The 17,896-nt window shown below is 43.2% G+C and overlaps 1 protein-coding gene across 2 annotated transcripts in view; it reads left to right on the top strand.

The window, feature by feature from the left end:
- LOC141991179 (VPS10 domain-containing receptor SorCS1) overlaps positions 1-17,896 on the top strand; it is a 400,215-nt gene that overhangs the window by 239,916 nt on the left and 142,403 nt on the right. For both annotated transcript variants that reach the window (XM_074959393.1, XM_074959392.1), the window contains exon 4: positions 9,913-10,071. In XM_074959393.1, the coding sequence (XP_074815494.1) occupies positions 9,913-10,071 (159 nt within the window). The remainder of the gene's footprint in view (positions 1-9,912; positions 10,072-17,896) is intronic.

Raw genomic sequence — 17,896 nt, forward strand, 5'->3', positions numbered from 1 at the left:
TCTCCATAGCTGGGGTGAAACCTACTCAGCGGCTGTCTGGCCATCAGTTCACCCACCTTGACAATATAGTAGTGGTACTAAACTCTGTGTCACCCCAGGCAATCCTCTGTTTATATTCCAGTGGTGTCTGCATGTACTGAAGCCAGGTTAGACTACTTGTGTTAACTTTCTATGCAGTAGGTACATCAAATATCTTTGCTGTAACGCCATTTTCAGTGGCTTTTACGGAGGGATGTACTGACTAGAGGATAGTACAGAAAATGGGGTCAGTACACCTGGATTTTAGTCTTAGTTTTGCCACTGGTCTGGGGCAAGTTACATTACTTCTCTGTATCTCTCTTTTCCCATCTATCCTTGGTCCATATTTTAAGGCTGCAATCTTTTCAGGGCAGTAACTGTCTCTTACTATGTAGATGCACAGTGCTTAGCACAATTGGTTGGGGCTCTTAGTTGCTACTTTACTATTACTAGAAGCACAGACACGTGTTTTGTTGCTCCACCGATACACTTATGAGCTTGGCAAGTTATTTAATCTGTCTTGTCTTAATTTACCCCTCTGCAAAGTATGTCTATCAAGGTGTTGTGAGGATTTGCTAATTACTGTTTGGGAAGTGCTTTGAATGAAATGCTTTATTGGGATGCAGAGTGTCAGGCCCAACCTGCAGCAGAGCCAGTCGGTCAGAAGCTGTCTGATTAACTGGGCCACCTGCTTGGCTGATACTTAAGCTCAGTAGCAGCAGCGGGCCAGTGGCTGCTTAGTGCATTCCTAGCCTGCGGCTGTGCATGGTCCTATACTTGCTGTCTCTCGCCTTTCTCCAGCCACCGCCTGTACCTGCTCCAGCCCCCAAATTTTTCCTGACACCTGGCTCAGATGCTTGGTTCTGCCTTCTGCCTGTGGCTCTGGTTAATACGTTGGCTTCTGATTCTTGGCTCGGACTTTCTGCTACACCTTCTAACTGCAACACTGGCTAACCCCAAGGGTTAGGCTTTGGCTCCTGAATCCTGGCTCTGATGATTGACTTTGTTTCTGGACCCACCCCACCTGGATCTAGCTCTAACTAGTAGACTGGACTCTTGATCCCACCATTAGGCAAGACTGCCCATGAACTGTTCACTTACACACGGTCAAATGGTAGAACCAAGCTAAACCAGTGTCTGAGCAAAGAATTCATAGTGGAGCACTCTAGCAAGGTCTCAAATTTCCAAGATTTAATTACTCTTACTAAATATGATGCAGTACATTTGCTGGTACACTAGAGATAATACATAGTTGAAACTAAACTACACTCTCCAAAATTGCACAGTACAGTATATGGTATAGATTCCTTGGTATTTTTATTGTTTGTTTATTTACTTATTCACAAAATATAATAATCTGTAAAGGGCTGAATTTGTTCAAATTGGCAATGTTCTATGGTACTGCACTTGAATGGTCACAACCATTTTCTAAACTGTTTCAAGCTACGGGGTCTATTATCAGAGTATATAAGGAAAATAGGCTGGTAGGTAATAATGGGAAACAGCAGTAGCAGCATCTGATTCACGGCCGAGCTACTGAATGGAACGCTAAATGTATGTAGAATAAAGGGATAAGGATCTAGAATTTGATTTACAAGCGTTTCAACAAGTGGGAAGCTTTATCATTCCTTGTTCCGTAGCTGGGAACTGATTGATCCTGGAGCTAATGTTTACATCATGTGATTAGGGGCTACGGCTGCTGAATTCTATTTCCAGCCCCGCTACTGAATCATTGTGGATAAAATTCAGCTGTGTGCTTAAAGCTTATACAAAAATCTCAGCACAACATAAATGCCATTAACGCCCGCACTGGGGCTTAGGTGCTGTATAGTTCTTTGTGCTGGCCCTAAGCATGGGGTGAATTTTGCCCAGTGTTAACCTTGTGCCTCTGTGTATCTGTTTACCCACCCATAACATGGGAATAGAAACACCTACCAACATCACAGATGACCCTTAATTAAGAGTCATGGTCTTCCTTCCTCACTGACATGGAGTAAGTAGTTCCTTGTTCCATGAGTAGTCATGTTATTTATGAGGGCCACCTTGTGCCATCATTTTTTAAACAGAGCTCCTGACTGAAAGTGAAAAGAAGGCTGGTGTTGTTGTTAAAGTACTAGATGGCAACTCAGGAGGCCTGGGGTTAATTCCCCACTCTGCCGCAGATTCCCTGGGGGACCTTGGGGAAGCCATTTATAGCCAGATTTTCAAAAGTGCTCAGCTCCCACAGTTGCTCTCTCAGAACCTCACAAGTGATCTGTGATGTTTTTCCAGCTGTAAAATGGGGATATAAAACTTCATTTCTCCTGCCTTGTCTATTTAGGCTAAGGCTATGTCTACACTAGCACTTTTGTCAGTCTAAGTTAATGTCACTCAGGGGTGTGAAAAAATACCCCCCTGACCGACATAAGTTACACTGACAGAAGCACCAGTGTGGACAGTGCTATGTTGGCAGGAGACACTCTCCTGCCAACAGAGCTACCGCCGTTCATTGAGATGATTTAATTATGTTGACGGAAGAGCTCCCTCCCATCAGCATAGAATGGCTACTTGGGAGATCTTACTGTGGCGCAGCTGCATCGCTTCAGCTGTGCCACTGTACGGTCTCTAGTGTAGACGTGGTCTCAGCTCCTCAGGTTAGGGACTGTCTCTTAAGATGTCGTTGCACAGCACTCAGCAGTACAATGGGGCCCTGATCTCAGTTTCTCTTAACACTACTATCATAAAAATAATAATAAGATATTGAAAAGTATTATTATGAAATCCAGTTAACCGCTACCAGAAGGAATACTGGGTACAGTTTCTTTCAGTGCTTGACAAAGCAGGGTTCTGTCTTCCTGGATTTATGCACAAGTCAGTGCTGGAGGAATATGATGGTTCTTCTGTCTCTTAAATCTACAGGATATAGCCCATTAATCAAATAGACACAGTTTAGAGTTTTCAATCTCTTCACTGTTTTATCATGTGAAATAGCGTGCCAGGCTGGGTAGGGAAAGCAAAAGCGGGGGTGGGGGTGCACTTAGTTTCATGAATCATTTTGTTTGAGAGACCAGGCAGAAGGAAGGTATAAGACGCTCTTATAGAAAACAAACAAATAAGAAATGTCACATAAGTCAAGGGACCTGTTTTTTAGTGTTTTTTAATATGCTTCTATTCTGGTAAATACAGGGATGGAGCAGATTATTCTTTTTACAGAGCTTGCAGTGTAATTAGGCAAGTGGATACAAATAAATCAACTAAGTAATATACTTTCCAGACAAATGCTACAGTGGTTCTCAAACTTTTGTACTGGTGACCCCTTTCACATAGCAAACCTCTGAGTAAATTAAAATAAATAAATTAAAACACTTTATATATTTAACACCAGTATAAATGCAGGAGGCAAATCGGGGTTTGAGGTGGAGGCTGACAGCTCACAACCCTCCATGTAATAACCTCAGTGATTAGGATACTCATCTGGAATGTCAGAGACTTCACTTTGAGTCCCTATTTTGCCTGATTTGGCACTGGGACTCAAACCCAGGTCTCCTGCATCCTAGGCAAGTGCCCAAAGTACCAGGCTATTGGCTATTCAGGGCTGTAGGGCTGTCTCCCTGTTTTTTCATTGTTTCATTGTTTTCATTGTTTTTTCCGTTTCCAACCAGTGCGGAATGGGACCCATTTCTGAAATCTCGAAAATATTGTGGGATGAGAAATTGTTTCCCTCTGTACCTGGAAGCACATCTCAGTAACTTAGGATAAAATACATTACAGGGGTGGTGTTGTATTTATCCCCAAAATAAGCATAATACATTCAGAATGAAGGTGAAAGTTAAAAGAAATACAAACATGGTAAAGTAGGGAAATACTCCACAACCTTAACTCTGCCCTGTACTGACACTGTGCAATAATTAATGTGCTAAGTCAGAGAACTCTGGTTGCTATTGTTTTCGATTATATTTTCCTATTTTGGTAGTAATAAAGTTCGAGGAGATGAGTAATTTTCACAGAGCTTGCTAAGTTGTTAGGCAGCTTGCCACAAATAAAAACAAAGGGAAATAAAATCTTTGAGTTTGTTCAGCTCTTGAATAAGAAACGTTGAAGCTACATACAGAAAGCCTTCAAGGAGAAGGTGGCTTTTTTTTTCTTTCTAGTTAAGGACTACCTTGAAGGAAAGAGATCTATTTTAAGAATTCATTCCAGCTGTAGGGAAAACAGCTGGTTTCTTGGGAAGGTTGATATTTCTCACTCTCTAAGTGTGCTGAAGCAAGCAGAGCTTTGGTAGTCAGTAAAGACAAACAAAAGAAAGACTTGGTACTAAGAGAACAGTTTCTGTTCGCTTCAGAGGGAATTATGGGTATGCCAAGATTTTCAGGACCTGGCGCAAAGTGGGGAATTGTGAGACCATTACATCTGTAGAAGACCAAACCAAGAGAGGAAAAGCTCCTATACTCCTGCCCCTCTACTTGATGCACATTATACATTGATTAGCACATGGTAATGACCTGTGTGTATGTGCACTGCCCTGTGTCAGAATTCACTGACAACCAGAACAGCCTCTGTATTAGTTCATTTCAGCCATTCATATGTGTTTTTTCTGAGCTAGAATCCACAGTACTCTGAAGTGAACCAGAAGTTGTTGGTTGTGTCCACAGATCTTTCTTTTTCAGACTCTCTCCCCACTTCAGTGCTTCCTGCACACCCCCACCAATACCAAGCAATATAAGATGCAAGAGGAGAGGAACTTCATCATATGGGGCAAATAGCCTTGTCCCACATTTGCTTGAAATGCGGGAGTCAATAGTCCATTGCGTGAACTCCATACCCATACTCCATACACAAGCTCTTGCTTTGACTCAGTCACAGAAGCCTCAGAACTCCAGTCATTCAGACCATTTTTTCTGTTGCCATCTAAGGATCAGAATTCCATCCCTGGAAGTAGATAAAGAATCATCTTACGGGGCATTTGAAGCTGCATCAGGAGGAGAACAAGGATCCATTTCATTTTCCAAGTCAGTCTGGTGTCACTAGCTAATACCAAAGAAGAAGGGGAAAAAAAACAACCAGATTTGTGTGAAGTGTTTTAAAATCTATAAGCTGCATTTCATGTTCATTTGTCACCTTTAGGAAAAGCAAATAAAGTTTCTGCCTTTTCAGGGAGGGGGTGATAAATGGGCGCCTTGTGTTTGGTTGCTGGAGCATGTGTCGACTCCATTGACTTTCTGCGAAAAAAACCAATTCATCTGGAGCATCAGCAAGTGCTGCCGGTGCTCACTGTGCCTCGTATAAGTAAACAGGCTCTGAGTGCTTCTGGGCACTGATCTGAACAGAAAGTAATGACCTTTGCTGGGGGCAGCTGACTCCTCACATACCCCGCTCTTTGTCCCACGTGGACAAAAATCAGCAGTGCCAAGACCCATTTAACAAAGGTCTCCCTCTGGAAGTGTGAATATTTTTGGATATGGCTTTCACTTTTTTAAAATCATTTTCAGTAGCTAACTTGATGGGAAGATGGGATAGTAGATTATGTAAAAGGAAATTTTGAAGATTAAAAATTATGGCCAAATTCATCACCTAGGAATTGCTCACCTGGATCTGACCATGCATTCCATTCTGATTATTGTTACTGCTTTGAGGAAAGGATGAAAGCTCCCAGTCACAGACCAATCCTCACTCTGCAAGGTGCTGTGCAAACACATAACACAAAGACAGTCCCTGCCCTGAGGACTTTAGAGTCTAAGTACTCCAGGATCCTTAAAGTAGCCAGTACCAGATGCTTCAAAAAGAAGATGCAAGAAACCATGAAGTGGGCAGTTATGGAATAACAGGGCCATACAGGCAGGTTCTTCCTTACTTCCTCAGTGAGAGGTTAACTTTATTCCCTGGACCATTAGGTTTTACACTCCATTCAAATTATGACTTGTTTTATTATTGTTGGTGGGTTTTTTTTTATTTTTTTGTGTGTTTAATCCTGTCCAGTGAAAGTGTGGATGCCTTCATAATGTCTATTCTCAGGTGAATGGGGTCATACTGTGCCTGAGAGCAGAATTTGGTGTTCTGTACATCAAAGAAAAGTTTGATTTGTGTTACTAAAAACACTGTAGATTATCCAGACAAGAAGAATTTTAAAAATCAGGTGAACTTGCCTACATTTGTTCACCATTCTTATTTCTGTCAGTTTGGAAAATAAATCTAGACCAATCTCTCTGTCTCTCCCCCTTCCCGCTCCGCCTGTCCCCTCCTGTCCTCCCTCTCCCCTCCCCCACGTGGTTTCCAATCAGTTTCACTTTCTAGTTCTCATGCTTTAGCTGTTGTCTTTGGGCTCCTAGCTCTGACTATTTACATGCAAAAATTTTGTAATAAGTTTGCTTTCAAATTTCCATATAAGCAGCTTGGGGTTCTGATTCCACTCTGCATGGTGACTGTGTTGAAGATGTCACCTTAGGGAATTCTAACTTGTTTTGTCTTTTTAAAATGAGGTTGTAACGGGATTCACTCTCCACTGTGGCACCTCCTGCTGGCTGTCCTGGGGATTAGCTCCGTTCGCCACTGCACCCTCCTCTGGTGGTGCCTCGCTGCCATCACTCCTGCTCTAGGACCCACATCTCTCCATGGGCCTCAACGTCCTTTTCAGCAACACAGCCCTCCGGCCCTGCCACACACTGTGCTCCCCCCTTCCGGGGACCTGCACTCCGCAGTTCAGTCACTTCCCTTAGTGGCTGCTGCAGCAAATTGTGTGTCCACTTCCTTGTGGCCCCAGCATCCTCTTTGCCCTTGCCTCAGGGCCTCCGCCTGCAAAGCCCAGCAGCCAGCCAGGAGCTGTCTCTCGCTCCCCCATCCCTGCCAGCAGCACTGCTCTGTCCAGGGTGCTGGCAGTTCTCTCAGCCCTCCAGAGACACAATCCTTTCTCCCTAGGCTTCCAGCAGAAAACTGCCTTCCTCTGCCCTGCAGCTCCCTTTTCATATGGGCCTGCTTGGCCCTCACTGGCTGCTCCCTTCAGCTGTTCTCTGATTAGCTGCCTCCTGCGCAGCCTCCCTAGGGCTCTATTAACCCCTTAGAGCCCAGTGTGGGGCAGGCACCGCATCACAGAGGTCTTGTACAGTGGGTGACGAGGTAGAAACCAAGGATAGAACAACATAAATCAAGGAAAGATGGTCCAGTGGTTACGGCACTAGCCTTGGGAAACCTATGTTCAGCTCTCTGCTCCACCACAGATTTCCCTGTGTGACCTTGGCTAAATTACTTAGCTTCTCTGTGCCTCCGTTTCCCAGCTGTAGAATGGGGTAATAGCAATACCCTGCCTTATGGAGGTGTCGTGAAGATAAATACATTACAGATTGCGAGGTGAGGTGCACAGATACTATGGAAATGGGGATCATATAAGTATCTAAGATAGAAGAATGTGAGACTGGGACTGATCTTGGCTAACAACGTGTAGGACAAGGTCCAAGCTTCAGCAGCAGCCATGGGAACTCCAAGTTGTGGACTACAAAATGGGGCATGTTGGGAGAACTTCCTGGTTCTTGCCGGGATGTACCCTCTGCCCCCCACCAGCAGGAAGTCTCAGCACTGACCAAGCAGGCAGGAGGCTGCTGGACTGTAATCCTGTTCTATGTTCTTTACAGAATAAAGCCTTGCTCCTGGTGGTTTGTCTGAGGGGGTCTGGTCTGAGGTGAACACACACTGACACACAACACAGAGCACAACAAGGAGCCTCAGGCCCAGTTTCCTAAAGTTGTGTAAAAAAGTCTCAAGGCAGGCTTCCCCTATCTGGAACAACCTCATACTGGGGCCAGTGAACGGGGGGAACAAATGTTCCTGAGAGTCACAATCCAAAGCCCATTGAAGTTGATGGAAAGACTCATTAACTTCAATGAGCTTTGGATCAAGCCATTGATTTGCATTCATTTCTGCTCTAGTTGCTCTGGTACAATTAGTGTTCTGCTGTGTGATCTTTTCAAAGAGCAGCATAAACAATGTTTCTTTTTCAGTGCATAAACTCACACAAGAATAGAGAATTCATCTTGCCTGTTGATACGCTTAACCGTACTTGCATTATCAAAGAAATAACATTGGGAGAATGAGGGAGACACTAGTATAAGTCTGGGTGGTTTGGTCTGAGAAACAAAACAGCTTCACTTGGCCCATTGGTAGCAGATGATCTGTGAATTTCCATTTTAATAGTAATTCTTTTTGTATGCCAGCCACTGTGAAGTCACTACCTAAGGATAATGACCTAATCGTTTCTACTAAATATAATAATACCTAGTTCATACCTAGTCCTTTTCATCAGTAGATCTCAGTGCACTTTACAAAAGGAGCTATCATTTCCCCTCATTTTACAGATGGGAGCACTGAAAAAAGGAGCTGATGTGACTCCTCCAAGGTCACGAGCGGAACAATGGCAGAATCCCAGTCCAATGAGCTATCCACTAGGCAACGCTCCCACGGAGTTTTGCATATTTAGAGGATTGCTTGTCATCCATCTAGAAACGCAGAACATCTTCTATGTATGTTACATATGTATACACATGGATATGCATAGCTGGGTTAATATATCCATATCTGCTGTGTCTCTCTAGATCTTTATGGTGTCTCCTAATTTATTGTTAGTGATCTTTGTGTTAAATGATGTCTCGCGGGCCCCCGTACCCCCACCCTCACCCCTTCTTTGTGACTCTGAATACCTTTTATTACTGAATGGTAGGTGGGGAAAGAGAGAGAAATTCTGAAATGCCTGAACACAGATTAAAATTCCCACTGTGAAACGCTAGGCACTGTTCCTTTCAGTTTGGGCTTGTCTAGGAGCTGATTCATGCCTGGCATTTTCAGAGACCGTAAACTGTGTATTTAAAAATAACACTAATGATACAGATCTTTAATCCTGTTGCAGGCAAAGGTCTTTCAAAGCGCTGCGCATTTGCCATTTGTGGCGCCTCCTACTCTATTCCTTTGTGACACTGCTTTTTTCTCTTGCTGGAAGACTGAAGTCATTCTCTCTGTAGTTCTCAAACCCTGTTTCCTTCCTGCAGGGACAGGAGGCTAGGCTCTCACGCGCCTCTCTGATTCCTCAGCAATCAGACCAATTAATAAGTTAATTGGTGGCAAGTGGCCACTAGTAGAACTACAAGCCAGACCTCTACTGTATTTCCAGAGCGAACACTCCTGGACTAAGCTAAAGGAGCAACTTCACTGAGCAGAGACTGTTTCTGATACCTTACTGAAGCCATAATTCACAGTATTTTGGAAATTAGAGATGGAAGGAACCTAGTGGGTTACCAAACATCCCCCTACTAAAGCAAGATTGCTCCCTGCAGTCAGCCAGGTTATAAAATCTCAAGCAATGAGACTTGCCACCTTCTATGTTCAGACTCTTCTGCAATCTAACAAATTCCACCACTGGGATTTATTTTCAATTTCCTTTTTTTTTTTTTTTGCAGTCTTCATTTTCCTTTATTGATGCAACGTGCTTGCCCACTGTGGGTTGTCTGCCTCCTCTGATGACTAGATCTCGAAAAGGATAACAACCAACTATTGCTGTTAACTTTAGCAAAGTTTGTGCTTTGGTGTTGGCTGTCAAGGGTTCAGATCTTGTTGATGATCACAAAAGGGGTTGTTGGACTTAACTTTTAATCTATTGTAATTAGTTATGCTCATTCTGTGTGATCCCACTGTCTATTTCATTGCTTCATACTTCAGATACACATACACAGTTATCATATATTGCTTTACTTTCTGGAAGGTTGGTCACCATTGGTTTGTTCTAACATGATTGCTACACTTGAGTTGTGTAGTCTGGTTTTTATACTGTCAATAAAATGCATCAGTTTTCACCATGTTTACCTACAAGTCTTGGCTGTTTCCTCATCCTTCTGTTTGACTCCTCTCTAACTAATTGTGACTATTCCATCCATACAGATTATGTTGCTGACTGACCCAGAGATTGAGAGCAGTTTACTGATCAGCTCGGATGAAGGGGCCACCTATCAAAAGTACCGGCTGAACTTCTACATCCAGAGCCTGCTGTTCCACCCCAAACAGGAGGACTGGATCCTGGCATACAGTCAAGATCAGAAGGCAAGAAAAGATTTTGTGACCTTCTTTACCAATGATGTGGCATTTTCCCTCGCAAGGGCCTAGACAAACATTTAGTACTTGCTTTTTCTAGAGGGCCTCTGTTTCTGCATGCACCATAATTATGATTTCATTTACACACCTGCAAGATCTGTGACTATAAATCAGGTATTTAATGGCAGATGTCAAGTTTGGTAATATTTGCACCCTCAATGATCATTAATTATGGGGAGTTGTTCGAGGGGAACACAATTGTGCCCCCAAACATGGAGAGTGGGTTTAGGGGTTGGCTCCAGATTAGACCCTTCATTGTGTTCTCTTCTTTTTAACTAATGTTTTTGCCAGGACAGTAGCCTTAATAATGTGCGAAGCTGTTCAGTATAAGTACTCGGATAATGGTACACAATATGGATATATTTCTTGGCACTTGAAACAAATGGCGGTACCCTCCTTGCTTCAGAATAACATACAGTTCTTCTTGATCCTGCCAGCTTGGCACATTATAAACCAGATGTTGATTGTCCAAGGAAGAAAATAAGTGAATTGAATTCCTTTTGGAGTCTGCTTCCGTTGGTGCAGGTCATGTCATAGCTACAGAAACATGCCCTAACATTTCAAAAGCATCTAGTACTTTTGGGTACCTCAATTTTTGGATCAACTTAAGACCCCTTAAAGAGGCCTGATTCTCCCAGCAATTTCTGAAAAACCAAGGCACCAATAATCACTAAACTGGGGCCTGATAAATATTTAAAATTGAACATCTTGACAGATGGTGCTTGTTCAGACTGGTGTGTCAATCTAAATCTCAATGTAATGTAAAGCTTTACAGTCCTGTATGGGGGTTCACTCACCACAGGAGCATCTCCTTGTGGCCAGGTGTGGCATAGCAGTTGGCTTTCACTCTGGCAACCCCTTCTGACAGTCACTCCTTCACTATGGTGGTCTCTGCTCTGTAACTTGGCCCTCCAACCACATGATATTTATGTCTGCCCCTTTTGGGGTAACAAAGTTCAACAAACAGAAGTCCAACGGTTAATTCCGAGATCTTGTGTCAGGTCTCTGGCCCCTGACTCTGGGCTCATGCCATGTTGCCAGTGATTGGTAGGGGAACTCAGGCCTTCCCTACACTGAGTTCAGCCCGGGGACCCTTACTGTCAGCCTAGGTTTGCAGTGTCCCATTCCTTGCTGCTGTTTCCCTGGGCTTCTTCCAACCCAGCCTCTCTCAGGCTTTCTTTCCTGCAACTTCTCTGGGTTGATCCTTCTTTCAGGGCTGGAATCCCAGGACGTGTTCTCTGCTCTGGATTTCCCCCTCACCACCTCTCTGTTTCCAAAGAGTGACTGCAGACTCCCGCCCTGCAGCCCCCTTCTGCTACAAACTTCCTCTCATTATAATAACCAGCCTGCTCCTGCCCACCGGGGCTTCATGATCAGTCAAGCCTGAGTTTCCCTCCAGATGCAGCCAGGGAACATAACTGTTTTTTCAGGTCCACATTAACCCATGAAGGGCCTGTGTAGGATAGATAGCCCATCATAAGCACCTTCCATTCAAGACTTTCAGTGTGGTTTACAAACATAAAAGAATTAATCCTCCCAATACTTGTATGACGTATGTAGGTATTATTGTGAGCTTGAGGAAATGGTGTCTTGGAGCTGGTTTACACTAGACCTAGCGACATTGCTCAGGGGTGTGAAAAATCCATCTCCTTGAGCGACGTAGTTAAGCCTACCTAAATCCCTGTGTAGACAGAACTGCGTCAAGGTGGAGGTGGATTACTTACACTGACAGGAGAGCCCCTCCCATTAGTGTAGGTAGTGTCTACCTACCTACCGCTGTAGCATTTCACACGTAGACAAGTTCTTAGGGTTGCTAAATGACTTGCCTAAGGTCACAAATGAAGCTTAAGGAAATATTGGGAATAGAAGTTAAGACCTGTGCTTAACCAGAAAACCAATGTCCTTCCAAGGTTGTAGCCTAATGTTCATACAGAATTAAAATTTGAGTAAATTCTGCCTACTAAATTTCCTCTGTAGTCTCAATCAGATACAGGGTTCCTCATTTGACTTTTGTCTTAAATTGTTGTTATAGTGTGTGCTGCAGCCATGTTCCATCCAAAGTTTCATTCTAGTAGTAGCTGAAATGATTCCTGGATACTGCATATGTTAAATAGGAAGAGCCAAAATTCTGCCCATATGTATGGCCATGAAACACCACTGAAATCATTGCACAGGTGCAAATGAGGACAGGATTTGGCCTCTAGCATGTTAAGCATTTTGGGACCTTTGAGATGAAAGGAATTGCATTATTGTAATACACTAATAATTGATGAAGATCAGTGCTGCTTGTAGTAGTAAATTTCCCATTTTGAAATCGGGGATGGGAGGAATATAAATTTCTCTTCGTGCTTTAGCCAGCCTGCCAAGGTGAGTGAAGATCCTGAGTTAGACAATGTATAACTAAGTTTGAGTGGATTTATGATGCGCAGCCCCGTAAGGGGACAAAGCCTGACAGCTGGAGAAATAATTTCCTAGTTCCAACAAGCAAATTATCTCTACGCAGTTATTCCATGAGTAATTGCTATTGCTTTATTTTACAGGGCCACAAAACTGCCTGCAAATACGAACACAGGCTTTTTGGAGGGTCCTGAGGGGTTAGCTGGGATGATGGGATTGGTCATGATGGCGGGGTTTATCTGGGTTTTATGTGAGAGGGTGCTTGATGGAGCTTTATCTAAACAATATTTTAGAGAGTAGTAAATGTGATCATTATTGGTGATTAGAATATTATGTTACCTAGGATGAGCTTCACCCCTATGCAGAGGGCTGGCACAAAGCCGCTTATGTCCCACTTAACGCCTTCAGAAATGGAGTTTATGTGGGACTTAGCGATGTGCTATACCCTGGATGGGGTGAATTACAGCCTTGGGTCCTGATCCTAGCCCTGTTGGAGTGTTTCCCTTGACCTCAGTGGGCTTTGGATCAGACCCATTGAGGGTAAATGATAAGCACAAAGTATAAATCAACTTGGAATAAATAAAACAAAAGGGTCAGGTTCTCCCTGTGGCTGAGTGCAAATGGTTCCTGGTGGTTTCATTTCTCCAGGCAGAATTTGGCCTGGAGTAACTGTGTGATCCTGCAGGTTTTTATATTTATTACTATGGAAGTCATGGAGTAGTTCACAACAAATGACTGTCACTTGCTCTTTTGAGACCTTGTGCTAAGGCTGTAGTAATGGCAAGAGAACCCAATAGTCATTGGTTGCAATCCGGCATAGGCTTATTATTGATCAAGAGTCCCCCCTAGCAACCCAAGATGTAGACAGCTGTGTGGTGGCCAACTTGAACTGAATTTGCCGTCCGAGTTTGTTTCCTAGTAGACAGGTTCCCAGCATCACAAAACCCCATCACTAGTCACATTCATTTGCATGCTTGCTTCAGAAGAGAGACCAAGGCTTCAAGGAACATGGAGAATGAACAGGAGAGGAGACTGAATGAACATGCAGACTGAACCATTGCACCCCAGAGGAATTTCCTCCAGTTGACGACTTAGGTAGATTGCCTGGGCAATGTGCGGGAGCTTACACTGCTCATGCTGTGAATCTTCTCTGGGCAGAGGACTTTAGTTTCCAGGGCTGAAAATGCAGTGCCTTTTACACACATTAAATTAACTTGACAGATTTTAGAGAGAGTATCAGAAAATCAGCTGCTGCCTGCTCCAACTGCTCTATGATTACCTTCATTTTTCCAGCTGAAAGTACAGTCGCTCCGTGGTGAACCCCCACCACATAATTGCGGAGCTAGTGTGTGATTCTCCATTTTCTGAATAAGAAAAGTTACCTTTCAGAAGAAAACTCCAGACACAGTAAAACATTGCTAGGGACACACAAGCTCATTGGAGGTCCTGTACATTTTAATTATGGTGGGTTTAATCAGCTGGCTCATATGGTAAGGGGCTGTTTTGTGGGCGTGTTACCTGTTTCTTTTTGCTATATAGTCTTAAATAGTGGTTTGAGGTGTAATTAGGGGCTGGAAAATAAGAGTCTCCACTTCATGCAGAGTCTCCTTCCCCTGTTCAGATGGATCAGCCACACAGAGATAATGGCTGGTACTCATCCCTGAATTGCTGAGCTCTTTGAAGTGATGAAATGCAGGTGGTAATGGAAGGTGTAAGTGATGTGGGGGGAAATGTAGAGTCTGAATTGCACAGCTCAGAAGAAATTGTCTAAATGCACTCAAGTGTTGAGCGACACCAGCGGTGGTGGAGAAGCTGTTTTAAAATGGTCCTCCTAGATTCCCTGTTGTTCCTTTGATGTTTTAAATGGGATTGTGAAATCAAGACAGCCAGGTTAAAGGGGACAGTTTCTGCCAACGAGGCATCTCTAAATGAAACTATTTTTTTTAAATTTCCTTACTATTTGATTTCACTGTCTGTTTTTTTTAAAAGCGAGTTTAGTTCCTGGGGGGAAAGTACCAAATTGAGAGCCTTGGATATGGAAATTTGGTCATGTTGTAAAGGCACTTGATTTAGATTCAGGGGATCAGGGTTCTCTTTCTAGTGGGCAACAAACTTCGTCTGTAACCTTGAGCAAATCACTTAATCTCTCTTTTTTCCTTTGTTCCCCATGTCTAAAACTGTGATAGTAACACTTACCTTCCTCCTAGAGGTGCTGAAGATAAATTCATTAATGAAAAAGGTGCTCAAATATGAAGGTGATGGGTGCTGTTTAAGTAGATACATAGAGCTTTCTATTTATAGAACAATGTGACGATAAAGCACAGGAAGAGGTAGTGGATGTGCAAGCTTCCCACACATTGCCCCAGCCATGTTCCTTAACCCATTGCCTGAATGGTTTGCTTTGACAGATGAGCAGTAGCTCTGTCTCTTCAGCAGAGAGGCTTATCGCTGTATAGATGAGACTGCTAATTAGCACTAATTCTGATAGTGGACTTTTTGAGGTCCTCTAGGTCCTGATCCAAAGCCCACTGAAATCACCAGTCATCTTTCCATCAGGAGCTGGACGGGGGCACATTTTACGTAGGCCATATCTCCGTGTGTTTGTACTTGTGTTTATTTGTTCATTCAAAGGGGAAAATAATCCACAGTGTAGAGAAAACACAAAATAAGGTTTGATAAACTCTTGCAGGGCCTATGATGAAGGGAAGCTGTTTGATCAGTGAGCAAGCAGGATTTGCTCAGGTTGCACCCACTAACAGTAATGGGGAGCGGATTTACCGATGTGAATCCATCAGGCATTCAAGTGGCAACAGTGGTGTTCAGAGTCAGGGGTGACAGAAGAATCGCTTGCCTGTGTAAACCGATATATGTCAGAGAAGCAAGGGTGTGCATGGAGAGCAGGCCAGTTGTTAAGGTATTAAGCAAAACAGTGGATTGTGGTCTCTTTGGGTCTAATTAACCCCTGTATGGGGGGTGGGAGGGTAGAACAAGGCCCAGACATCACTTAAATTCCTATAACCTCCTAATAGAACATCAGTGGCTCACATATCTGGTGAGAATGCTCAGCACAGGGGATGTCTCCCATTGTCAGGAACAGAGGGTATCATCTGTGTTCATATAATCATAGAATATCAGGGTTGGGAGGGACCTCAAAGCAGGACCAATCCCCAACTAAATAATCCCAGCCAGGGCTTTGTCAAGCCTGACCTTAAAAACCTCAAAGGAAGGAGATTCCACCACCTCCCTAGGTAACCCATTCCAGTGCTTCACCACCCTCCTAGTGAAATAGCGTTTCCTAACATCCAGCCTAGACTTCCCCCACTGCAATTTGAGACCATTACTCCTTGTTCTGTCATCTGTCACCACTGAGAACAGTCTAGATCCATCCTCTTTGGAACCCCCTTTCAGGTAGTTGAAAGCAGCTATCAAATCCCCCCTCACTCTTCTCTTGTGTGTTCTCCTATCGTTTTTAAACTGAGCTTTACTGGCTTCTCTGGGGCTGATTCTCCTCTCACACCAGTGTAAATCAGGAGCAACTCTATTGACCTCCTGTGCTGCGGCAGTATAAGAACCAGACTGGAACAGAAAGGAATGAATAGAATAGCCTTGTGTACAACTGGAGTAAGAGGAGAATCAGGCCCGGTGTTTAAATCAAACCTAGCAGTGAGCCTGATCATGCTCTCTTAATAGCTTTGAGATTAATAGATTTTAAAGTTAGAAGAATCATCCAATCTGACTTTATGTGTAAAACAAACCATATAATTTCACCCAATCAATCCTCTATTTAGCCCAGTAGCTTGTGTTTGACTAAGGCATATCGTTCTGAAAGGCATCCAGTCTTAAGTGAGATGTACTGGATTTTTGCATCTGACTTAGATGTGGGCTTGATTGGGCTCAGTGTCTCATTCAAAAACCAGGAGATTAAGTTTGCTGTCAGTTATGCTGCTTTCACACTGCTCTAATTCCATTGACAGCAGGGAGTTACTCCTGTTTTACACCAGAATAAGTGAAGGTGGAATCAAGACCTGCATCTCTGTTACAAGGAGATATTTTCTCCAGTTAAGATTAAGATGCACAGTTATATAGAATAAAGTTTCATTGGGTTTTGAGGACCCACTGGCAATATTAGGTGTGAAAAGACAAAATAACATATAGTTTGTGTGCTAATGTTTAATGGAGTCCTTAGCTCAATCAGCAAAACAAGTTATTCATTCAGCCTGCCTATTTCTGATGACCTCTGGTATGGCAAAACATGAAAGGTAATAGTGTATTTGCAAAGCAGAAGGTGTTCTGCCCTGGTACCAAAATACGTGGAATGTTTCAGAAGACCTTAGAAATTCTTGGAGGACCACAAGAATTTATCCCAGCTAAATGAAGGCTTTTAAAAAAAGATATGTGAACTCAGACCCATATTTTTAAAAGCCTGTGTGTATTTATGCATGGTGTGTGCATGAAAAAACCATGCAGGTGTATATATCCTTAAGTTATATCCATGCACCGGGCATTTGACTTACGTGCCTTTGCACACAATCCTTTTCAAATGTGGGTTGAAATCTATGGGGCAAATTGAGCAGCAATTGGATAGCCAATCCTTATGCTGTTCTGAGGATGAACAGGGGAAAGCTATGAAGATCCTTCATCTTGCAGTTGCTTTGTTTTATTCTCTTTCTTGCCTATACAGTCAGCTGTCCAGCATTAATTCAGCAATAGGGGCAAAGCTGTCAGATTGTATTTTTCTTTTAATTTGGCCATAAACTGGTGTACAAACTGTGATGAAACATGCCCTCCAAGTGCATCCTTCAGTCTCTTACACACCTCACTAAGCATAATGTGTTGGGAAACAACTTAAAATAAAGGAAATAAACAGTGGATGGAAATAAAAGAATAACCAATAAAAATAACAAAAAAAAACCCCAAATCCAAACAGCTGATCCAGTAACAGGCAGATGGCACAGTCAATCCAAACAGGAAGATAGGATCATAACAATGTAGGGCTGGAAAGGGACTCAGGAGGTCATCGAGTTCAGTGTTTTTCAATGACCGGTCCATGGACTGGGCACCAGTCCCTGAGATCTCCCTGATGCAGTTTAGGAAGGCAGTAAGCCAGTCCGTGGTACCAAAAAGGTTGAAAAGCGCTGATCTAGTTCATCCATCCTGTGCTGAGACAGGATTAAATATAGCTAGACCATCCCTGACAGGTGTTGCCCTAACCTGTTCTTAAAAATCTCCGATGGAGATTCCACAACCTCCCTACATAACTTGTTCCATTGCTTAACGATCCGTAATGTTAAAAAGGTTTCCCTAATATCTAATCTAAATTTCCCTTGCTGCAAACTAAGCCTATGGCCACTTGTCCTGCCCTCTGTGCTGTGGACAC

The sequence above is a fragment of the Natator depressus genome, chromosome 7, assembly GCF_965152275.1.
Source record: "Natator depressus isolate rNatDep1 chromosome 7, rNatDep2.hap1, whole genome shotgun sequence".
Classification (NCBI taxonomy): domain Eukaryota; kingdom Metazoa; phylum Chordata; order Testudines; family Cheloniidae; genus Natator; species Natator depressus.